Raw genomic sequence first — 25,179 nt, forward strand, 5'->3', positions numbered from 1 at the left:
AACCCCCAGACAGCACAGCCCCAGTTATAGGAGGCTGGAGCAAGCAACACTGAGCTGGACAGACCTGGTGCTGTATGCCCTATGTTGTTATCCAGCACTGGTGCAGAACTGCAGAATGAGGCTCAAATCTGGTCCTCCAGGGCCAAATCCCGCCCACAGGAGGTTCTGAAAAGGCCCCAGGTCCTTTCTGCCAACTCCTAGCTTGGGGCTCTCCCAACTTTTGCACAGTCCCTCCAAGCCATTTCTGAAAGACTGAAATGCCTCTTCTAAGGCTCGACTACTGGTTGGGAGGGGTTTGAGCTAAACTATATGGGTGGCTTTGTTCCCAAGCCCCTCTACCTTCAGCTCCATACACGAGAATATTGCCCACTCAAAAACTTCAAAACAAAATTTGGCCCATGGGCTGAAAGGCGTTCCGCACCCTTGCTGCGTGGGGCTGCCTAGCACAGGCAAAAGGGGACAAGTCCTCGCACCAAGCTGCTTCCAACCCATGAAGTCACATTCCAAAAAGGTCACCTCCCTTTCTGAAGGGCCACTCACTGGCACAGAAGCAGAGGCAGCTGTGTGGCTCGCCACTGTCGGCTTCAGGGAAGAAGTCAGCAATTTGGCTACCCCTTGTGTTCCTCCACTTGAACTGACGTTTGGTCCCCCCGGTGGAGCTACCAACGTCAGCTTCTGGGGGACCAGAGTTTTCTTCACTGTGGAACTTGGTGATGAGCGATTGGCAGCTTGCCCAGGAGTAGAAAGAGATGAGCCTGGGAGCAGATTGCTTGAAGAGGGACTCTGGTTCGTAGAAATGCTGGCTGTGGAGCCACTGGTAGAAGCCACGTGCCTGGACAGGGCCACGAAGGGTGACTTGAAAGATTGTCCCGAGGTGGTGCTGCTGCTAGGGTGCTTCCCTGCATAGCCTAGGGATACAGAGGAGGAATTTGGCAGCTTGTGGGAGCTGCTGGACCCTGGTGAGGGAGTCGATGATGAGGACGACGAGCAGGAATGAAAGCTTGGTGTTTTGGTGGCGGTCTTGACTGACTGCTGGAGCAGAGGCCGCTGGGGCAATGGTGAGGCAGTCTTGGGGGACTGCAGCTTGACAAAGGGAGGAGAAGGGGGGAAGCTTTTCGGCTGCTGAGCACTCATGGGAAATACCTTCACCTGCGGTGTTGGTGCTGGAGCTGCTGTCTGGAGCCCATGAATGGTGCGCGGCAAGCCATGATGCTTCGGCTTGGACTGGTGGGCCTCCAAAAGCTTAGCAGGGGAAACCTGGCAGGAAAGGTCTTTGTAGCTGGAGCCCTCAGGCTTTTTGTCTTGCGGGGAGTGCCCGAGCGCCAAGGCCTGTTCAGCCAGGAAGTTGAGGGGTGACTGCAAGGAACCACCAGCAGGAGATGGGGAAGGTGAAGGACTCGGCCTGGGGAAGATCCGCTTCTCTTCCAATGTCACCTGGATCAGGGGCTTTTCTGATGGTGCCTTTGGGGTCACAGGAAGGGTAAAATCAGGACTTCCCCCCGTCCGACTGTTAAGTACAGCTAGTTCCTTGGAGACTGCTTCCAAAGACGAAGTGGCATTATGGATCAAGTCCTCATCCAGAGAGTCATCCATACTGAAGGAGGCTGGAGTGGCTGTGCTATTGGGGACCGGAGTCGAGCTCATGGCCAAGAGTTCCCTGGTTTGAGGGCTGAGACCAACAGCAACTCCCTGCCTCTCTGGAGAAAGTGAGATGGCGCCACTCGCATGAATCAGTGGGGCTGGATGGGGCATCTTTTTATCCTGTTTATTAGAGGGCTCCTGGAGGAAAGTGCAAGGGAGATAAGATGGTTATACATTTAGAAATTGTCCAGTAAATTGCAGTGTCTTTTAAGTCAAAGAATATTAACCATTCAAAGGCTCTGAAACAGGCTATGTGGATTCTACACAGATGCACAACTGGGTACTTAGCAAACAATTCAGCAGTCGTTTAAAAAGGAAACCACTATCAAGGTGAGGTTTGAAAATGAACCTGCGGCCTCAAAATCTATGATGGGATTTTGATGGTTTTAGGATGGTTTTCCATACATGGTTCCATGCTTCTTTGCAAGACTAGCAGATGCAGATAGTTAGGCAAATATACACAACCAACCCTATTTTTAAAGTGTACAATACACAACATAAGACCACAAAATCAAACGGCACAGTCATCTGTACAACTTTTAACATTTTGAGTTAAGAGTTTTGTTTTAATTGAAAAAGGGGCAACATTAGGATAGAAATGAAAGTTTGGGTCTTTTGAGAGAGCTTTGCATTCAGCATAACATATGATTTCTCAGAATATTCTACTTCATGCAGCTCCAGTGCTTAATGCTCCAAAGCCAAGTAGTTTCTATAGCTTCACAAAACTCACTTCAGCTCAGTTAATCCAGCAACTCTTCAAAACACACTCTTTTCCCTAAAACTGAGCTTCCTGAATGCCTAGAGAACCAAAAGTGCCACGAAGGAGTAATTTAGTGCTCCACCATTTGGTGCTGGTTTACTCTGGTTTCTGCCCTCGTCCCCTGTTTTTGTCATCATCCCTCAACCATCATCTAAGCTTAGAGTGCAAGGTCCTCAGGACAACAACCTACTTGGATTTGAGTCCAATCTGAAAAACAAAACCTGGAAAGCACTGTGTTCAGTGAGAACATTCTACACAAATAATAGATGCAGGCCTGGAGAGGCATTTTGATACACAGAAGGGGCAACTGAACCCTCTCTGGATGCTCATTGCTTCTGCTAGATGTCACCGGGGCGACTGACATTTAAGCACCCGGGTCAAATGACTTACCTTTCCCTTCGCCTTTGGAGGTGCCATGACTTTCTTCTTTGCTCTGCATGAGGACATAAGCAAGAGAGGGACTTGTTTTACTTCCAGGAGGTCCAAAATGAAACGCTCACCACTTATTGTGAAGCTCCATGCAGGACACATATGTGAAGGGATATCTCCTCCCACCGCCCAGGAAAAGGCAGGGAACATGGGAGCAAGATCACTTCCTTGGGTTGGCTTGAGTGGTTCCTCCTTCCCAGTTCCATCTCAGTGACAGAACAGCAAATGGGAAATAAGCAGGAGGGGGAAAATAATTTCTTGGAACGGTTTCAAGCAACATTATTTTAATGGCAAAAAATGTATAGCGTGATGCCTCAGGAGAGCTGTGACAAAGACATAAGCTCTGTCCTGAACAAAGGCAGGGAACAAATGGAAAGGGTGGAGCCCTGGAAGCACAGACCAAGGAAAACATCTGAGTCACATGTTCCCTGCCTTCTCCCGGCTGGTGAGCAGAGACAGCTCATCCTGGATACATCCTTCGTACTGGGTCAGGGTTGGGGTTCAGGCTAGCCTTTCAGGTAGGGTGATGAAACTTGCCAGGGACTGGTAGCTAGAGGATTCAGAACAGGTCCCAAGACAATCATAACCAGGTAAGAGCCTGGATGGCGAAGAGCCTTTGGGAGCACGGTGTAGGAGAGCACATATAGAAAGAAGGGTCATGGCTCAGAGGCAGAGCACCTTCTTTGCATGCAGAGAGTCCCAGAAGCGACAGTTGGCAATTCCAGTTAAAAAACTGGAACATATCAGGAGGCAGAGCTGGAAAAGACCTCTGCCCGGGGCCTCTCGGAACAGCCAAAGCAGACAGCAGCAGACCGAATGGCCCATTTGTCATGTGGTTAACAGAGACGTCACTAGGGCTGTGGTGTGATGTGGCAGATGTTCAGCGTGCATAGCGCATCGTTTTAACCCTGAAACATTGCCTGGGTGTTCTCAGTGTGGCTACTTTTGCAGCATTGTTTGCAGGGGAAGGCTACTAGCACCTGGGCCACAGGCAGCCCCTGCACAGGGGAGCAACTCCACGTACGGAACAGCCAAGCGCACCCAGAGGCTAAAGAGCGTGACAGATACTCACGGGATGGAGGTGAGGTGACCGTGCACGCGCCTGCTCTCCTTAAACAGTGTCCTGAAAAAGGAGACAGAGTGAACAGCACTGCCAGACCTGTCAGCTGGAGCTAGACTCAGATGTTCAAGGGTCGGGAAGGAGTCTTTCAAAATGCAAGGGCCTGGTGCCTCTACCTGAATCCTGAAAATCACAGGCTTCTAGTCTTAAAATAAAGCCAAGTTTCTAGACCTCATGGATGAAAAGAAAAGCCATGAGAACATACAGGAGGCATTTCTCACCTTGCTTTATGTACACAAATGAAAGACCGTAACAATTTGAGCAGCAGGAGAGCCAACAGGAAGCATTCTGCTCCTCTTCATACTGCCTTTCTGCAGAAACTGAACCAGTGGCAAGACCTGCTAGGATACCCTCAGAAAGACAGAGATGTCCTCGGTCTTGAGGTCACTACTCACACTTGTGTAACCTCCCTCACCTGCCCCAGAGTGGAGAATCCGGGGCTTATCTTCTTTAGCGTTTCACATCCAGATGATTGTCAGCTCTGGGGCCAGCATGCTTTACTTCCAGTCACAGTCAGAGTCTCATTATTAAAAGCTTTATACTGCCATTCCCCACTAGCACCTAAATAGTCCTTCCATTCCATTCTGCTGTGGCCACCCTATGATTTTAGTGCCAGATGGTTTTCTTATTATGTAAAATTTTATCCACCTTCATGAAGGTCATTTTAAATGGTTTGATATATCAATCATTTAGTTTTAGGACCCTTTCAATCTCATTTTATCTTACTTTGGTTTATTTTGCTTTATTTTACTGTTTATGTCATTTTTATTTGTTGATTTTATTGGTTGGTTTTATACTGTGACTTGTTAATGTATTACAAATGAATGAACTGTACTGTTTTAATTGTTGTTAAAATGCTGTTTAATATGTTGTGAGATGCCCAGAGAGCGAATGGCTAATGGGGCAGCATACATGCCAAACAAATACATAAATAAAATAAACACGCCTGATCTCTGAAATTCTTTAGATGGGATGGTGCAGTTACTTCTCACCCTTGTTCCCTCTCACCTGGCCTGCATCCAGCCCTTGGGCCAAAGAGGTTTGACTTCTGCATCTAGGAAGGTCTTCACATAATCCTCCATTGGCTGGGCCTTGTTCTTTTCAAGGTCATATCCATCCAGTTTGATCTTCACTCCCTGACAGAGCAAATCCCTGGAGAGAGAAAGGTCCCTGATCAGGCTATCAAAATCCACCTGCTCCCTCACGGCACCATGTGCAACTCATTTGGAAGGATATTTTAAACCTGACCTCAGGTTTGGGATGCGATTGTTCATCGTCCTGAACCAGACAACATCTGCTCTAACCTGGCATGATCTAGGACCTCTAACTCCATTTGAATCCAATAGTTGGTACAGGAGAAGACCACAAGCACCACAACCTTTTCATGTGTAGCACAAGCCTTACAAAATGACTTCCTCGGGCCCTATCAGCTGGTGCCTTCTAATGCCTGGAAAAGACCTGACTTTTTGCATAAACTGCTGAAGTTAGAAAAACAGTCTACTGCAGCTGCAGATGGGATTGTATCTACCCCCTCCTCTTTTATTATGTTAAGAACCTGGTATTTTCTTCATTTAACTTTTTAAAAATTGCAAGCCTCTCTTCATCCATAAGAGTTAAGAACAAAATATAATTGCAACAATTAAAAGAGGCACAGAACTGTTTAGCCAACACACATGCACATCCATTTTTCTTTAAATTAAATGACCAAGAAAAAATGTGAATGTTTTGAGGTGGTGCTGAAAAGACAGCAAGGTTGGTACCAATCTTACCAGAGCAATATGGCAGTGGAACCAGTTGCCTGGAGAGATCATGGGCTCTCCCAAACTGGAGACATTCAGAAACAAGCAGGATGCTGACTTGGCATTCTGCACCAGCAAGGGAATCGACCTGATGGCCTCCTTGGACCCTTCCAACCCTACTATCCTATGCATCTAAAGTCATGACATGGTAGGCATGTCATGAGTGGAGCCAGGGGTCAGACTAGATGGCCCGGGAGACCCCTTCTGACTTGCTCTGTTTCTGTGATACCGTCACAGAGAAAGCTCTTTCTTTGGTTATTGCATAATGCATTTCTTCCATTGATAGTACTTGAAGAAGGGCCTCCTCTAAAGATCTTAATGCATTGGCAAGATAATGTGGGGGAAAGCACACCTTCAGCCATTTAGGCCCCAAGCCATTTAGGGCTCTGGAAGTGATAACCAGCACCTTGAATTTGGATCAGTGGCAAACAGAAAACAGGAAAGCAATGCCCTAAGTGATGTGACAAGCCTCCATCTAGGTCAACTAGTCAGAATTCTAGCTGCTGAATTCTGAATGAACTGAAGCTGCTGTACCAATTTCAAGGACAGCCCCAGGAATCCAACCTGGAGGCTCCCAGAGCATAGATCATGGAGGGCAGGCCAGAGCTAGCAGACTAGCCAAAATTAGTGTGAGCAGCTCCACATCATTTAGGTTTCTAGTATGTTGATCAAGGAGCACCCCAAAGTGCAAGCTAGAGCCCTCAAGGGGAGTGCAACCCCATTCAACATTGGTGGAAAACCAGTTTCCTAGACCTAGGCACCAATTCCCCCAGTACGCCCAACCTAGCAAGAGCTACCTTCAGTTGATGGGCCCCCGGCCATCACAGGGCTAAGTTTAGTCAGTGGCTCAATACCTGTCTGCACTCTCACCTGGTTCAGATGAAACTGTGTATATTGATAACACCTCATTCCACATCCTCACCCAGAAGCTTTATATAGATGTTAAAAGCATGGGGAAAGAGGACTGAACATTGCAGGATCCCTCAACTCAAATGCCAGGTGGATGAGCAGAAGTCTGCCAAGACTATCTTCTAAAACCAGACACGCACGCCAGAGTGAAACCACCATATCCCCATCACTCTCAACCCACCATGCTGGTTGAGGATCTCAGAAGCCATCAGGGACCAAGAAGAATCAAGCGAGTTGGTGTGTTTCCTGACCAGTTTATTATCTGTCAGGCCATTCTGCATTCTTTGTTTTGATAGAATGTGGAGAGGGTTTGTGGGGAGACGTAGAATCTGAGGGGTTGCTTATACATTATGTGTTAATTTTCTTGATGTTAGACACCTGGGTTTCTTTATAAATTTCAAGTGGAATTAGTGTGTATTTGCAGCTAAGGACTCAGTTTCAAAACATGCAGATTAACATGCTGGAAGCGAACTATGGGTTGATTGAACCACAATTTGCCAGTGACTTGTGCCATCGCCATTTTGAATATACAACCACTGTCTGGAGGTTATTTCAGGGTGTGTGAACCTGGGTACTATGGGTTAATCATAGATTAAACAACCCACAGTTAACCTAAGAACTAATTCTAGGTCAACTGCTGGTTAATGAAACCACAATTTGCTACCATTACAGATGAGCAAGCCTACAATCTGTTGAAGACTCCTGCACTAATTTAGACCTTAGCCCTCAACCCTTTGAATCAATCCTGAAAAAGACTAAACTGTATGCAGTGCCCAAAATGGCAGGAGCAAAGGGATTTCCAAAGGGGCTTGGGCTACCCTGAAGTCAGGGAAAAGGGCTCTAAAACCCAGCCAGTTCCTCTGCCTCTGCAAACCTGATTTCATCATTCCACTGAAACTTCTTCCGGGGTCCCATGATCCGCTTCCCTCCTTTATCATCATCTTCTTCATCATCTGAGCAGATCCGATCTCTCTGCTCCTTGTCTTTTTCCTCTTCCAACATCCTGAGAAAAGGAGAGCAACACTGAAGTGCGGCACAGCCATCAAACCTGCTTCCAAGATGTGCCATCTGCCTTAATATGCTCAGCATACAATGGATCTAGCAAGGCTATTGTAGAAGAGGCAGGGGAGGTATTTAAGGCACTCATCTGGAGTTATGAGTGCCTTAAACATCTTAGGGTCTAGGCTCAGGGTCTTGCATAAGCTTTGGATATGCAGGGAGAACTACGGGGGGTGGGGGGGGGGCTATACAGACAAGAAACGAGTTGACACACATACTTGGCAAACTTGGCCTGGGTGTGTGCTTGGCATTCTTCCTGGTATTTGGCCATCTGTTCTGACATTGCCCTCTCAATGGCATCCTGTAGTTTCTGAAGAGGCTCCTTCAGGCGACCGCCCTGAAGAATGCACAGAGAGTTATAGAAGGACCTTGCATTTACTATGTTTGTTTATTTAGAATTTTTATGTACTGTCCTTCATTAAAAAAAATCCCAAGATGGTTTACATGTTCAACTCTGTACCAATACAGGTGGTCAGATAGTTTATATAAGGGCTGAGGATGGGGGGAAAACAGTTTTTGCCTACTTTAAGGACTGCCCTCGCCACGCAAGTCCACTCGGCAAACGTGGTCCCAGCCATCAGGCACTGCTTGCCATCCAGCTTTTCGGCAGGTTAGGCTGGCAACAGTTACTTGGGTATTTTCAGACACAGCTCCAAAATTCTTCCCAGAACAACTAACTCCTCAGTATATTTTCCTCTTCTGGCAGGCATTTGGGTAATCTGAGTCTTTTCCTGTTTTAATCTGTAGCTGCTTTACTTACTCTTTCTACAACATTTTACATATGTGGGCTGTGAATTACTTTGAACTCTATGGAACTATTTAAAATGCTTCAAATTTCATTTCCCCCAAAAAGAATCTGTTTCCCTCTGTAAATGGAGATCTATGCCAGCCCTCATGTAGAAAAATGCTCCAATTACTTTTTTCCTTCTATCGTAGAAACAGCAAAAACGTTAAAATCCAGAGGCAGAAGTTCCTGTAACACTGAGTAGTCATTAAACCCAGAAAGAGTTGCTTGGATTCCCACCCCCCACTCTGGGACACTTCTTGCTAAGCCGGGTATCATTATACCTGTGCTGACCAGTGACACGATACTTCCATGATCACCCACCTGCTCATAGAGGTAAAGCCTGCGGGCACGTTTGACCAGAGTGTCTTTGCTGCAAGGAAGGAAGGAGGCTAGATGAGTGTATACCCCTGATCGGATTTGGCTGTTCAGCTCCCGAGTTTGCAGCTCTATGCTGAAGGCAAAAGGAAAACAAAATAGAGGGGGTATAATGATTTAGTTCTGATCTAGTTTGGCTTCTCAAAATATGAATCAGGTCACTCTTTGATATCAGAATGAGAAAACCCAAGCAAAATATTATAAAACCTTTCACAAATTAAGGATGTTAAAGAAGCCAAAGAAAGATAATGCAAGAAATATTCTAAAAGGAACGGCAAACAGTGACTGCAAGCACAAACTGGTGTTTTCAGCAGTCAAAAACGAATCCAAATAAAAATGTATACAAATAGAAGTTTTTTGATGCCTTATCAAACAGGCAAGCTGACAGACCTGCAGATTCCTTGCAAGCTCCTCTCTATATTGTCCATACAGTGAGAACAGATGGAAATTCCATAGGTTATGACAAAGGGAACAATACATCGTACTCGCCTTCACAAAAAGTCTAGTTGCACAGCTTGACAAAAGAAGCAACGTTAGCATTCCCAGAGTGGTAGCTCGAGTGGCGGACTTTTGTAGCAAAACGCCCCAAAGCTCTATTTTCAAAGGCAGGGGAATGTAAAGGAACACGAGAACAGCCATGCTGGATTAGACCAGAGGTCCATCTAGTCCAGCACTAGGTCCGCACAATGGCAAGCCAGCTGCCAGGCAGCCTGGGGGCAGGATCTCTGCCAGCCCCAGTCCCTCAGCCAGCGGTGCAAGCAGGCGTGCCCCCTCTGGGGGAGGAAGCGGCCCACGGCCACTGAGCATCTGCCCAGTCCCCTGTTAAAGCTGTCCACACTGGGGGCCATCCCCACTTCCTGTGGCAGCGAAGTCAACGGTTCAATCACGCCTGGCTGAAAAGCTATTTCCTCCGATCTGTCCCAAACCTCCCATCAATCGGCTTCACGGCATGACCCTGCACTCAAGGGCGGAAATGTCTCCTTCTCCACTCTCTCCTCTCCGTGCATTATTTTAGGCATCTCTTTCATGCCTCCCCTTTCTTGCCTTTTTTCTAAGCTAGACCAGTCCCAGATGATGGAGTCACTCCTCACAGCCCCCTGACCGCCCTCCTCGCCCCTCTATGTACTTTTTCCTAACTGAACAATGTCCTTTTTTAGGAAAGACAAAAAGAACTGAACTCAATATTCCAAGTGAGGTTGTACCAAAGATTTGTATAAGGGGAGTAAGACTTTGGCAGTAAGATGCTCTATTCCGTTCCAAATTAAGCCTAGCATGAAGTTTTCCTTTTTCACAGCAGCCCATGCACTGGATCCACATTTCCATTTGTTCACTACTACCCCAAGTCATTGCATTGGCTGCCTGGCATTGCCCGGGCCAATCCAAGGTGCTCACATTAACATATAAGGCCTTAAATGGCTTGAGACCAGGATATCTAAAGGAATGCATGTCTCCATGTACCCCTGCTAGACCACTCAGGTCATCAATGGAAGCCCTCCTTCATGACCCCACCCCCCGATGAGGGGAAGGGGGAACTGGGGAGGAAAAGGGGATTCCCGGTCGCCACACCTCACTTTTGGAATTCTCTTCCAAGGGAGGTGTGACTGGCACCCACTTTATCTGGCTTTTGGTGCCAAGACAAGACTTTTTGAATTTAGAATCTGTTTTTAGATTGGATTATCAGTTTGCTGTTGGTTTATTCTTTTATTGGTTGCCATTATTATATTGTGCTTATTTTCCTCCTGTTCCTATTTATATGGTTGTATTTATATTGTATTTTAATTCTGTTTTATGGTTTGTTATTATTTACTTGTATTTGTATACTGAAGCTGAAGCTGAAATACTTTGGACATCTAATGAGAAGGAAGGACTTACTGGAAAAGCCCCTGATGCTGGGAACGTTTGGTGGCAAAAGGAGAAGGGGACAGCAGAGGTTGAGGTGGGGTGGTGGGTATGGGGCTGGGTGGACTCTGAGGGATGGTGGAGGACAGGAGTGCCTGGAGAAATGTTGCCCATGGGGTTGCATATGACTTTGCAACTAAACATCTCTCTCTCTCTCTCTCTCTCTCTCTCTCTCTCTCTCTAATGTGGCAAATAAATAAATTCCTGTTCTTGCTCACTCACTGCTAGCTCAGATCCCATCAGTGTATATTTGAAGCTGGGGTGTTTTTTGCCCCAACATGCATTAGTTTACACTTGAACTTTACACATGGAACTGCATTGGCCATTTTGATGCCCATGCTCCCAGTCTGGAGAGATCCCTTGTCGTGAACAGAAATTTCATAAAAAATTTGCCGCAGCTTGCAAACTCCACATCGGGTGACAACTGTGATTGCACCCGTGCAGGGAAGGCAGGCACAATCACAGTCATGCTGCTGGGGGGGGGGGGGAGATGGCCACGATCGCACCCGTCTCCCCCTTAGTGCACCCGCACTTGTGCCCATCTCCCCCTACCCCTGAGCACAATCACCGCAATCTTTGTTGCTCTTTGTCACTTGGCTTCAAATTTTTGTGAGTAAAATAAAATAGTTACAGAACGGATTAACCTTATTTACATTGAACCTTATGGGGAAATTTGACCTGGCTCACAACCAATTTGGGTCACGACCAGAGTCGTGGAACAGATTAAGTTTGTGAGTCAAGGTACCACTGTATCTTATTAATGTATAAAATAATGCTTGCTAAATTTTTGCAGCGTACAGAACAAGGTGCTTATCTTCACTCTTAACATTTGTTGTTATATGTATTTTTATCTTTTATTGTAAGCCAACTTGAGACTTCAGTAGTAGGTGGCATATAAATGGAAGTATAAATAAATAAATCAACATTCAAAATAGCTTTACATATTTTCCTCTTTTCCTTCACTGCCACCCCTCACCTCCCAAATATTGCCAGACACACTCTTGACAACTGCAGGACAGCCCAGTTAATACTATCCTTGTGGCTTCTTCCTATAATTCAAGAGGTAGGGACAGGACTGCTGGTCCCCAACACTGGTAATGCTTTTGGGATTTCTCTGCCTGAAGTGCCAAGAAATCCAACTTCAATCATCCTTGCTACCTTTCTTTGGGGTGATGTCTCATACTGCTGGTGCAGAGAGAGGAGAAAATCACTCTTATGTCCTACACTCCATAGCCATGATGGTGCCTCAAGTTGTGAGGATGCACACAACTGGTCAAAAAATAAGCGTAACTGTAAAAATTCTACAAATTGCCTGCCTGCCACAAGGATCAAGGGAACCCTATTCCAAATCAGTTAAGATTTGGAGACCTGCATAGCTTTGGCCAATAGAAAGATTGTATTCACACCTTTCTGGAGGCTGAAGCTGCCACCTGGGGCAGCTTCAAAATCCCAGTAAGGGGATGCCACAAAGATGGGATTTATCTACCATACTGCATGCAGGGTCATAAACAACTCCAGATCTGACACTTTACTGAGCCTTAATTCTCCTTCCCCCCCTCCCCCGAACTTACAGGACTTAGGTGGTGCATTTGAAAAGGGGACTTACTCAAGTAAGATGCTATTCATATCCTGGTTGAAGAACTTGTGTTTGGCTTCTCCCTCTGCAGCCCTGGCAGCCTAATTCATAAATGGACAACAAAGAACAATTAATAACCAACCAATGCGGAAAATGAAGATGTAGAAAATGGAGCCCAATGTAAAAAAAGAAGGGGAGGAATGGGAGGCAGTGTGGGCTGTGAAGTCAAAAAGATTCTATAGAAACTGCAACCCAGCATCACCCAGAGGATGTGGCATCTTCAGAAAATGAGCTCTCCTGGATCAGACCAACAATCCATCCAAGCCAACACCCTCTTTTGAACAACAGCTAACAAGAGGCCTTCAGAGGACAACAAGTCTGGCTTGTAGGTCACAGGCCTAACATGCTGTGGTCTCGCTCCATTTCTTATCAACTTTGAACAGAAAGGATCTAATTAGCGATTGTGGCCAATAGCTGAACCTGCTTAATCCCATTTTAAAGTCGCCTGAACCAACAGCATCACATCTCGAGGCAGCAAAATTTCACTTTTGCTGTATTCTAGCACTGCAGGATGAACACAGAAACAAGACAAGTCAGAAGGGGCCTCCTGGGCTGTCTAGTTTGACCCAGCCTGCTCCACTCTTGCAATCCCCGACATGTGGTTGTCCAATCTTTCCTTGAACACCCTCATTGATGTGGCCTCAACCACCTCCCTTGGAAGCCTATTCCATATCCTAGGGGTCCTAACTGTCAGGAAGTACTTCCTTACATCCAATCATAGGAGGCCATAAAGCCTCTTAATTTAAAAAATTGAACTAAAGGCCTACTGTACCATCATCAAAATCCCCTCTAATCCAGGTGCTCAAACTACAACTGCCACTGCTTCAATATCCAAAACAGCACCACCCAAACACAAGAGGGAAGTATCAACTGACTTAGGGGAACCACAAGTAAAAAAAATTGAGGGGGGAGAACTAGGGATGGTGACCCGGTTCAGCTGAAATGTTCAGTTCTACCTGGTAGGCAAAGAGCTTGAGATGCCCACAACGTCACCTGAAATAGGTCTGCAACATACGACCAGATTTCATCACAACTGCCTGTTTGCAAAAACTGTCCTTTCAGCTCGGCTGCTCATGCAAGAACCTCTTCGAAACACGAAAGCAAGCAGCAAGCAGCACGGGGATGCACTGCCACTGACGGGAGCCTGGTCGTTAAGCTCAGTGGTAGAGCACTTGCTTGGCATGCCCAAGTCCCCAGATTTTATCTTGTATGTCTCCAGGTAAGTCTGGGAAAGTCCCTGGTGTGAAACCCCAGAAAAAGGCTGCCAGTCAGTGCAGACAATACTGAGCTTGATGGATCAGCAGTCTGACTTGGTTTCCTGGCCTTCTTGCCGCACCAATTGTCTCCTCTGTGAGAGGCAGGACTTGCCACATCCAGTAGGACGCGCAGTACCTGAGTCAGTTCCTCAATGCGCTTCTCCAGGGGTCCTGGAAGTCCTTCAGGAAGGGAGAGAGGCTGCTTGATTTCCTGCTCTAGGCCCACCCCGAGGGGGTCACTCCCATCCTCTACATCATGGAAAGGGCTTTCCTCCGGAGATTCATTGAGAAGCTGTTCCAGGTCAAGGTCAGTCAGAGAGTCCATGGCTGTGGCTGCTTGAAGCAGTTCGTTGTCGCTGGTGTGGCCGAAGAGAGACAGAATTGGGTCGGGCACGCTCTCCACTTCCCGTGGAGGTGGGGTTTCCATCAGAGGTGGACCAGTCAGCTTTGGTTCATCATCCCTCTTCTTCTGAGCATCCTTTTCCTTTTGAAATTTTTTCAACATCTCCTTGACACTCAGGGATCCTGAGTATTTCTTCTTCTTTTTCTCCTTGCTTGCATTCAGGGCTGTGAAACTGTGAAAGACAGAGCATTATATTGGCTGCAGAGACAGGCAAAATCTCCACACATCTGACCACCTAACTTGCAGCCTAACTGACCTGAGATTGAGCTATTTTTTTGGAACATAGACTTTTCAGCACTCCAGAAATAACAACTGATAATAAACTCAGGCCTGGTCTGCTACAATCATAACCGCACAAACATTTATTTATTTGCTGTACTTATATGCTATGCCTCTTAGCTGAAGACTCTCAGGGCAGCTCACATAAACAATAGCAACTAAACACCAATAAAACAGGATAATTTAAACAATAAAATAGCAAGAGAATAAGAGTTAAAAATAGAACATCAATAATCAATTTCCCATAAACCCATAGTAAACAAGAAATATCGACTGGCAACTAGACACTCAACATGGCAGCAGCAACAGCGATAAACCAATTATAAAATCTCAACCAATTTGACTTTTTAAAAAATGTTAATTCCAAGAACTGCAACAATGGTTTGCTCCTTTTCAGTTTGTAATCTGAATTTTTCAACCTTTACAGTGTTAAAAAGTACAGAATGTGAAGTATAGAAATGTGCTCCTTTGAAGAATGCAGTGACAATCATGTATCAGAACCATGTGCTGGGCAAACTTCCAAAACTCCTATTTAAACTCAATTCATGCTTAAACCGGAACTGAACAAGAACCCCTAGCACAAATGTACTGGTGCCCTTACACTTAGATGTTGCCTCAATTACAGGTTGAAGGATGCTGAAAATTGTGCTGAAAATACATCTGGTTGGAGAAGTCTGAGATACACACGAAAGAACATTCAATTGAGCTTGTTTGGAATGGGGACTTAGGAGATCTGGGTTCTAGCCCCACTCAACCATGAAGCTCACTGGATGACTTTGGGCCAGCCAGTCACTCATGCCCAGTCTAACACACATCAGAGGGCTGTGAGGGTAAAAATGGAGCTACTGAAGTCTTGGCTTCTTCTTAAGAAAAAAGGCTAGTCTTTAACACTCTTAACCACTACATTACAGTGCCATGTAATGGCTAATGGATTAGAGATGTGGGTAAAAGAGAAAACAAAAACATAACGCTGAAGGTTGGCAAGCTTTTGATGGCAAAATTAAGTGTAGACACTGATAAGTTTTATTTTAGAAGCTGGAAATCAGACCTCAGTGGCTATTTCTGCACTTAGAAAACAGTAACATGTGTGATTTTTCTAAACACATAAAGAGCTGCCAGGATATTTCAGGAACTGCCAGTTTAGCTGCTGCTGCACCAATGACATGTAAGAGAAGAAACTAGTTGATGAACTTGCTCTGAGACTAAAGAACTCATCAAGCAATTCATTTTTATTATCTACAGCATTGATTTCTGCATCATGCAACACTATTCATAATATTTATCTCATTCATTCCTGGGAAACAGATTATTGATAAAGATCAGATACTCAATTCATATCACCCGCCCTAGGAAATTGCTGGCTTAGAACCAGGATTTGAATCCAGGATGTCTGCTTGCTGAAAGAAACGGGAGACGTCCATCATTTTCACAAACTGTTTAATACAAATAGTAAACTCTTACCCAGTTTTGGGAAACTTAGATTTTTTAGATTTCTTGTCTTTGTCATAGGAATCATCTTTCTTCTTCTTCTTCATTTTCTCACCTCCTTCTTTCAATTTCCGTTTCTGGAAATAAAATAATTACATTATAATTACAGTTATCAAAGAGCACTTTAGACAACATTAAATCCTTTCATTAAGAGAAACAGGTGTTACATGCAGGCTTACAGTCTAAAATTCAGAGCTAACATTATTGTGCAGCCCAAGCATACAGCACCGCTCCTGCTAGCAGAATAATTCTTTTTCCATCATGGAAATGAAGCCTCTCATAAAGGAAGGATGTAAATGATCAATCACCCTATCACTAAACAGGGCTGCAAACAGACAGACAGACAAACAAACAAATTTTTGCCAAAAGCCCCCATACCCAAATATTTCTGGAGTCATACTTAATGCTGAAAATGAGAGGATTCCCCATCACTTTCCAAATCCAGTGAATCCATGCACAGAAGGCAGCTGTCAACTATAAGCCAAAGGTAGCACTTATTTCTTTAAGAGAAGGAGTACCCTCTGCTAAGAACTTAGGTTGTCTCAGTTATTGGCCTTGTTCTTACATAACAATGGCAAGTAATTGATTAATTTATTAAAAGGCATTCAGACCATCCTAATGCCAGACCTTAGGAGATTTCTTCTTTTTCTCTTTGATAAAATCATCCTCTGATTCTGAAGCTTGGCGGAACTGTAGAGTTCCAGAGTTGATGTAAAAGCCTCCATACTTGGTAGTTAGAGATGCTGGGACAAGCTCATCATACTGGAAACAAAACAGAGACCTGTCAGCATTCATGCATTGCTCTCTTATAGCAAAACTGGAATATGGAATCCTAACAAAACCATTTACTCACATTCCCAACAAATAGGCCTAAAGTCACCCTGCTCATGAAAAAAATGCCATATTCTTTTCACCTGCACACTACTGTGCAGTAGCAAACTTCAGCTACAGTTGCACACCCCATCCCCCTCGAGCGCTAATAATCTTTCCCCTTGGTCTGTATGCAGCTCCAGTTCTAGTTCCCCTTCCCCCGCCCCTTTCAGTTGGCTGCAATGGTTCTCACCACAAAACCTGTTTTTAATACAGCAATTATGTTAAAAGTCCAACATGAGGTACAACTCTGGGAAGTAGAAAAAGGAAAAATGCTGCTAGCCTGCATTAAGATTCCCTTAATGTAGGCCCAAGCATCCTTTAGATCAGGCATGGGAAGAAAGCAGATCCACTTGTATATCTCTGCCTTATGACTGTACACTAGGAAGAAGGTTCTTATTGTCAGTTGTTTAAGATTTAGGGTTAAAGGAAAACTAGCGGTGGAATTGTGACGGAAAAGACTGAGAGCTCCGTTCCAGTACTGAGCTCATCTGAACATATGGCAAAATGCACCATTTCCCTTGGTCCTATGACTAGGCTTAGGGTCATACTACGCCACGATGCGTTGTTATGACGGATGCTCTCAAAATTGCGTAGTATGTCACCAGAACCTGCAATAGCTGGTTTTGCACAAATAAGCTGCCCTCAGAACCCAGGACTTGTTTCAAGATCCTGCAGGGCAGCTTGTTCTCAGAATGCTTTTTTGTTACATCTGAACCTGGCAGGATGATTTGATGGTGGTTTGTAGGAAACGGCTACAGAGCCAGCCCGAAGCAGCCGTGAAATCTCCGCTGCTCCCCATGACGTCACTAGTGCCAGGAACACTCCCTTTCATCCCTTCTCAAACAGAGGGTGGATTTTTGTAGGGTATTTGGAGGAACACCTGAGAACATCCTGAATGAGTTCCTTTGAAAAAAACAGATCTGTACAAGTGCACAGAAACCAATGATGGCTGCTAGAAATTTTTCTCCATTTCCCTGTCTTCCCAGGAGATTTGTGCAATTCCTGCAACCCTGCGCACTGCCATGGACATCCAAAGGGAAGCAACAAGAACAAAGATGGGTGATGAGCCAAAGGCCACTGACGGCTGCAGAAGCAAAGGCACTTTAGGGATGGGTGTTTTTACTTTAGTGAAATGTGAAGCAACCCCAATTGCAGGAAAGAAGCGAACACAAGGAGCAGTGATTTCTGCCACAAAGGTCCCTTGGATATGCACCTTTATCAGCTGCCTGGAGCCCTGAGGGAGAAACATGTCACAGGAAGCTGCCAAGCAGGTAATTGTCTGTCAGGAATAAGGGATAAACAACCACTCAACGTGGCTTAGAGTGATGTGTGAATGCTCCCTAATTATCAGTCTTCTTCCCCAGCCACTAAGTGGCACTTGGTTCCAGTTGGTGCACCTCACAATTCTGGTAAAAGAGAAGATCTAATGCATGCGGGTCTGGAACGTGCCAGGAAAGAAGCAGTTGTTTGAGCCTGTGTGGTACTGGCACTAAGGAAGCATTTCAAATGCCTGCAACTGGCCCTGGCAAACACAGCTGTGAAACCTGGAACCACTGCCACAAGAGCAAGTTTCTGTACAAAGAAGTCTCTGACGTTACCACTATGCGAAATACTCAGGCAAACAGCGCCATTACTTCCCCTGAAACTTTACAGTTAGCCATTTGAACCTTCCATTCTCTACTCACTGCTTCAGAATTATCAATGAAGGAATCAGATTCATCATATCCATATCCCATATCTATTAAATCCTGAACGCGGTCTTTCCTGCGCTTCTTTCCCCCCTGAAATAAGAAAGACATTGCTTAGCATCACTGCTACAAAGAAAGCAAGCTATAATATACTCTGTTGCTAAGTCCACCACCCCCAGAACTACCCCCCCTTGCCAGATTGATAAACTTGGAGATGAAATCCAGGATCCCACAGTCAAGCACAAATCTTCACTTTTCAGACTACTTTCCTACAGGATAGTTCAACTGCAATTCCAAGTGGAGAGACACTGAAGCAAAACCAGCAACTTAACCTACAAAATCAATGCGGCATTAGTTTCATGAACTATCACAAGGTAAGTCTCTAATCAAAGCTGGAGCAAGGCCTGCAACATATCGATGAGAAAGCCAATGTACTGTGCCAGACTTGTCCTGGAAAGACTTGGGGATCAACCCGTGCTCTGCCACAAGACTCTGGGGAACCTATGGGTAGCACACACTCTCACTAGTCTATGTCACAAAGTACACATAGGGCTATCTCCTTTTACCTTCATATCATCCTGAATTACCTGGAAGAAAGGTGAGAGTCAAGCATGATAAATCTATGAACTAACAATGTAGTCTAGTAATCTAGGAGACTGAACTATGAATGAGAATCCTTTGAATCTCACCTCTGCCACAAACACACCAGGTGACCTTAGATGAGTTGCTCTCTCAAAATGCAGAGAAGGTAATTCTAATACTAAATCTTACCTGCAAGGTCACTGTAAGTACTATAATATGTGAAAATGTTTAGGAAAAGATTTTAGAAATAGGCTGTATTTACAAATCACTTTATAGTCAACCAGATACTACTTGTAGGAAAGGAGATGTATCGTTGATGATTGCATCTTCTTTGGTTTTATACATAAAAGATAAAGAGTATGTTATTTTTACCTGAGACACATTAATAAAATGTATCTCTTTGGAATGTCACCAGGATTAATCTGAGGTATCCTACACTGGACAGGTCTATTTAAACATTTTTAACTTGTCTTTCAAAAAGCCTTCCAAAAATAGCAGTGGTACAAATACCACTGTTTAGAGTACTAGAAGCATAACCTACCTCACAGGGTTGTTATGAAAGTAAAATGGGCTGAAGAGAACCATACACACTACTTTGAGCATTTTAAAAGAAGGGCGAGATAAAAAATGTCAACAACTTACAACATATACAAAACACCTGTGCTATAAACATCAATCACCCAGGTATCAGTCCCATTCTACCCAGCTATTACTACTGTAGTGCATTCCTGTGTATACAGTCTTACTCTGACAAAATCCTGGTGTCAACTGCATTTGGGTTTTTCAAGGCATTTTGGTGAGCAAGACACAAACTAAGACTTTATCTGCTACAGTCATAATAGAGAAGCATACATATTTCTCTTCGAACTTCCTAGCAAGCGCTTCTGCTTTGTGCCTCTCCTTTTCATCATCATTGAAGGGATCAGGAAGGTCTTTTTTCTGCAGAAAAAGGAAAAACAGGTGAAGACACACAGGATGTTTCATGGAGGAAGCAAGGGCTTTTTCAAGATAATCGCACAGATGTTTGCAAGAGCCAGGAAGGAATCGTTACCCCTAGACTACCAGTTAAGGAGGTTTGCCTCTCCTTGTGGTGCATGGCTTGGCTCACTTGTGTTGGTCTCCTGGCTACTTGCAAGACTCAGTAATGGTAGGAAACGAGTTCACAACTGTTCTCTTTCTGTGGGATACCATACAGACTTGGTAACATGGTCAACGTATTTAGAAAGCGAACATGATACCGGGCTGCTGGATGGTCAAACAACTACTATCACAGAAACATCAGCAAGGGAAAGCTATCAGTTGAGATCATCTTGATGCCTCACCCTGAATGAAAGAACCCTTCAACCAATGAGCTGCCCTGTGTTGCCAAGGCGAGGAGGAAAGGCACTTTGATTCTAGTCAGAGGCCAGAGGACTGTGGATTTCTGGGAGGTTCCACCATCTCCCACCTAGGAAAAGTGCCATTCTCTTTGATTTTAGCCTTTTAGAACTGCAGCTCAGAAATAGAACTGCATCACTATTTTGATTAATATACAGGCTTTGGTTATACGAAAATAGTAGTAATCAGCACCGTAAACAAACTGAGTATTGAGCCTGAAGGTCTCCAATTCCATTCACAGTTCAAATATTAAAAGCAGCAGCTCTTAAGAAGATTTGGCAACAGTTTTCCTCACCCCCCCCCCACCCTCCCATTTCAATAAGGAAAACAAATCTCAAGAGCTTTGCTATAGATAGCTGTACACGGAACTGAAGGGAACTAAAAGAAAAGTCCCCCCACATACCTTTTCTCCTACAGAACTGCTTTTCCCTTTCCCACGTGTATTCTTCAGCAGTTCTGGGTAAAAGAATTCTGGGCAGCGCTTGTGATCTGGCTCAAAAAGAGCGAGGGAAATGCGAACGGCTGCAGCAGCAGGTTCAGATTCCTGTGGTTGTTCTGTTCCTGTAACGTCTTCCCGACGTGTTTTCTTCAGTAAACTGGTACTTAGTGGGCCTGACAGAGAAGTGAGCTGGACCCTGTGAGGTTCTGTCATGGCTACACATACGTTGTAGAGGCTCTCATGGCATGATTTCCATCTGTTTAGACCAAAGGCTACACAGATAATGGGGTATCACCATTGGTATACATACAAAAATGGATGTTGAATGTAGAAAATGATATACAACTGCAGGCTTTATAAAAACAAAAACCAAAGATCTCTGGTTTTATCAGAAGTGAAGAATCATCCCATAGCAGCAACTTCACAGGTTAACTTGTAGCCCTTAAAGTTACAACCTTAATGCAGTTCGACTCTGCTTCAAGCAGAAAATGCAGAAAAAACAACTTTCTGAGCAGACAGAATCAGTTCCAATTTGACCTTGGCCATAAAAGTAAGTCTGGGCTTTTTCACCTTGGGTTAGAACATTTCCCACACTGGGGGATGGCATGATGCAAAGGACAATGAACACATTTGTTCTGGCTTTCTGCCAGACCAGTGCAGGTCTGCCAATGTTCAGATTCAAATTAATCCAGTTGCAAGAAATGCATACAGTGGTCCCAAAGTTTCTTCCAAGCTTGCCTTCTATTTTATCACTACCTAAAATAGAAAAACCAGAAAGATCCAGCAATCAAAAGGGCACACACACCAAATGCAACAACCCAACCCAAGAACTTCCCGTCCATACACACACACAAAATTGTTGCTGCTTAGGAGCAATGACTGTGACTCATATCTGTTTTTGTGTACAAATGGTCTGAGTTTTTATTAAAATCAGCCTTCCCCAACCTTGGGCCTTCCAGATATGTTAGAACTGCAACACCCAGAATTCACAGTCAATGGCCCTGCTAGATGGGAATTCCGGGAGTTATGGTCCAAATGCCTCTGAAGGCTACCAGGTTGGGAAAGGCTGATTAAAAGCAGCCTTTAAAATATTAAAATACACTGTAATTGTAAGAAATTTCTGAAAACCCAATAAAATACTTTATCTACATCAATGCTCAGGAATGGAATTCATTACCATTGGGTGCTGACACTACCAGCAGCAAAAATTACTTCAAAAAGGGCTTAAACCAGGGATGGAGAAACGCTGGCCTAAAGACTGGACAGAACGCACAGTCCCCTCTCCTGTTTTTTAACTGGGCTTGAAAAAAGTCACCTCCTGGAAAGCTGTTTCCAAGCCTAATTGCTCCCCTGAAAGTGGGGAGTGTATATGCATGTCTGAAAGAGAGCATAGAGTTGCCCATCCACTGCAGCTTTGGCCCTGCCTACACCTGGCAAGCAGCCCCAGGAAGGTTAGCTACAATGGAGTTGAAAATGTTTGCCCAGGCCTGATTAAACTGATAGATCGCATGTGCATCAACATTTATTACAAAGCACAAGAATGAAAGCTCCAAGCTCAGAGAAACACTACCTGTTCTTACCAGTTGCTGGAGTCGAACAATGATGGATTACTGTCACTGTCTTAATACTAGCCAGGAGCACAGCTGAAAGCAGAGGTACTGAGCCATATGTACTTTGATTGAGTCTTTGGTTGAGAAAGGTAAGTCCTGCCTTCAGCAAACATACAGTATGTGACACACAATGACCAACACATATTTTGTGACCAGAATGTGACATACTGCGTTGCTTGAATTCTTATTTTTAGCTCGAGTGCCTGTGGATGACTAGCAAATTACACAATGTTAGATGCTCTATTCATTAAAGAAAATATGCAAACTGAAAATCCTTTGAATACTATTGATAAGAGGCTTGGATGTGAAATTGCCCAGATAAAATATTTGCAAATTGACTTTACCACTGTGTTTATAACAGAGCAGACACACAGCACTTCATTTTTCCCAAGGCACAGAAAGTGCGATACACACAAATAGCATCCTTTAGAGAATAAATCTGTGTAAATCAATTCCTTGGGGGTTCCTGCTACAAAACAACAAATCTCTGAGGAACAAGGCTTAAGCCTTTTTAGGAAAGCCACTTGAGAGACCTGGGTTCAAGTCTGTTCTGAATGATAAAATTTATTGGGTGATCTTGGGCTCTGTTCTTTGACCTTTACTAGGATTGTGGTTCAATGGCAGAGCACATGATCTGCATGCAAATATCCTCCGTTGTCCTATTTGGAGATGCTGGAGTCGCCTGCCTGAAATCTTAGTTAGTTACTGCCAATCAGCACAAGTAATACTGAGGTAGCTAGACCATTTGTTTGACCATATGAGGCAACTTCCTACATTCCTCTCTCACCACCAAAGGACACTGTATCTCATCAACAACCCTGGTTTTAAGTACCACCTACACACTGATAAGCTTCAAGTCTACTATTTTATCCCAGAATTTTCTTCCACAACTGAATGCCATATTTCTAACTGCCTCCCTGACATTTCTTCTTGAATGGTTCATCTTTGTCTCAGACTCAGCACTCCAAGGCTGCCAAACCTCATTGTTCCTTCTAAGTTCTCCTCTCCAGGTACACTTACCTCATTCACTGACAAATAATGAAGCCTTGGCTTTTTCCTTTATTCCATTTTATGCTTCGTTCATTATATTCAGCTTATTAGCAAATCACATCACTTCTCCCTTTACAACATGGCACAGATATAGCCCTTCTTCTGTCCCCCTAACAAAAGCTGAGCAGCCCATCCAATTAGCCATCTCTCACCTTAAAATACTAGAATTTTCACCTCTCTAATCCTTCATTGCTGACTTTGGGTTCCTTTCAAAACCCACTTTATCTATAAATCCCTCGGCAAATTACCAGCACCATGCCGTTCACAGTTCAGGCATGTTACAGAAAGAACTGCATATTCTTCCTCTGTTTACCTCTGCTTTCATTTCTCTTGCTTCTTAGTTGATTTATAGATTGCAAGCCCTTGAAAAGTTGGGACTTGTCATACTTTGACAAGTAGCATGCCAATAGATGGTGCAATCACAACTATAGCACCATACTATGTTCTTCTATGTCTTCAGTAAGCCATGAATCAGGATGCCGAAACAAATTTCATCCAATCAGTTCAACTATTTGAAATCAAAATGAACTCTGAGATCCAACAGCACTTCAGATATGGTGTTCTCCTGTTTTATTCTGCCACATTTCAGTTCCCAGAAAACCAAGGGACTGCATACTTCTGGTCCCCATGACAACAGCAGGTCATTTTTCTGTCTTTCTGGCATTTAAGTAGTTCTGTCAAGAATGAGTATTGCATTGCTTAAGAACCCATGCTCAACAAAGAATGTAGGACACTTGCTGCGATCAGAATGCTGGGATGTCCCTGGTTCAGCAGTAAATTTGCAAGCTAGACTTAGACCAAGTCACCCTCCAAGCCTCAGCCCTGTCTCACATTATAGTTTGGAAGATTCCTGAAATAGCACATCTGACATGCTTTGAAGCAGGATTCAAGTTAGCACTAAGTATTAAGAATACTAACATATCTTAACTGCTGGATCTGAAGAAAGACTGTATTATGCAGCATGTTGTCTGTCCCCAGCATCCAGTTCTTCTATGTACAGAGGTTCCATTGTGCCTTCCAGCCTAAAAGACTTCTCTAGAACTATAAGAACAGAAGAACTGCCTTGCCAAACCATCAGAACAAATTCTGCCTAAGCAAGTGTGGGAAAAATCAGGCCTAGGGTCAAACCAGCCCATCTAGCACTCCCTTGTAGCCTTCCAGGGATACTTAGAAGACCTCACTTCATCTTCCTAACTTTTGGTAGCTTTTGGGCTTTTATACCCTTTATTTCCCATGCTCCTTTGAAGGCTGACTTGTTGGTAAAAAGGACTTAAACTGAAATACTTGATAAGAAAGGCATTTTGGATTCCAGTCTTTTTACTTTCAGCTCCGCTCATCACTGGAATACAGACACATGGAGCCTTTGGGAAAGAGAATTCAGCCCTTGGGCTGAAAAGGGTTTAACACGCTAATACTCCAGCATTAACAGCAAGCAGCCAGATGCCTCTAGGATGTCAGCAAAGGTTGTACCCTCCCTACCCCCTTTATCTGTCCAAAACAGCTTTCCTAGCTAGTGCCCTTCAGATCATCGAACGTATCTAGAGATGATGTGGGAACTGCGGTCCACCACATCTGGAGAGCATCAGATAGGGGAAGGCTGCTCCACAACATCTTGCACCCAGAGATGTACTGCTATTGCAGTTGGAGGTTCTGCTGAGCCACTGTGGTTAGTAGTTCTTGATAGACTCCCCACCCTCTGCCTCAAAGGGCTCTAAGGTCT

General features: G+C 44.4%; 1 protein-coding gene across 6 annotated transcripts in view; it reads right to left on the minus strand.

Annotated features, from left to right (window-relative positions):
- UBN1 (ubinuclein 1) overlaps positions 1-25,179 on the minus strand; it is a 34,488-nt gene that overhangs the window by 8,591 nt on the left and 718 nt on the right. For 2 of the 6 annotated variants that reach the window (XM_044445641.1, XM_044445643.1), the window contains exons 2-15: positions 20,764-21,555; positions 19,836-19,922; positions 18,399-18,494; positions 16,468-16,602; positions 15,814-15,917; positions 13,807-14,245; positions 12,385-12,455; positions 8,826-8,955; positions 7,936-8,054; positions 7,533-7,661; positions 4,959-5,102; positions 3,903-3,953; positions 2,792-2,834; positions 541-1,779 (exon numbers count right to left, since the gene is read on the minus strand). In XM_044445641.1, the coding sequence (XP_044301576.1) occupies positions 541-1,779; positions 2,792-2,834; positions 3,903-3,953; positions 4,959-5,102; positions 7,533-7,661; positions 7,936-8,054; positions 8,826-8,955; positions 12,385-12,455; positions 13,807-14,245; positions 15,814-15,917; positions 16,468-16,602; positions 18,399-18,494; positions 19,836-19,922; positions 20,764-21,012 (3,036 nt within the window). In that variant the 5' untranslated portion in view covers positions 21,013-21,555. Of the gene's footprint in view, positions 1-540; positions 1,780-2,791; positions 2,835-3,902; positions 3,954-4,958; positions 5,103-7,532; positions 7,662-7,935; positions 8,055-8,825; positions 8,956-12,384; positions 12,456-13,806; positions 14,246-15,813; positions 15,918-16,467; positions 16,603-18,398; positions 18,495-19,835; positions 19,923-20,763; positions 21,556-23,429; positions 23,731-24,377; positions 25,151-25,179 lie in introns of those variants that run through there. The other 4 variants (XM_044445642.1, XM_044445645.1, XM_044445646.1 and 1 more) reach the window with 4 other exon arrangements.

Source organism: Varanus komodoensis, unplaced genomic scaffold (assembly GCF_004798865.1).
Source record: "Varanus komodoensis strain SLA01 unplaced genomic scaffold, ASM479886v1 scaffold49, whole genome shotgun sequence".
Lineage (NCBI taxonomy): Eukaryota > Metazoa > Chordata > Lepidosauria > Squamata > Varanidae > Varanus > Varanus komodoensis.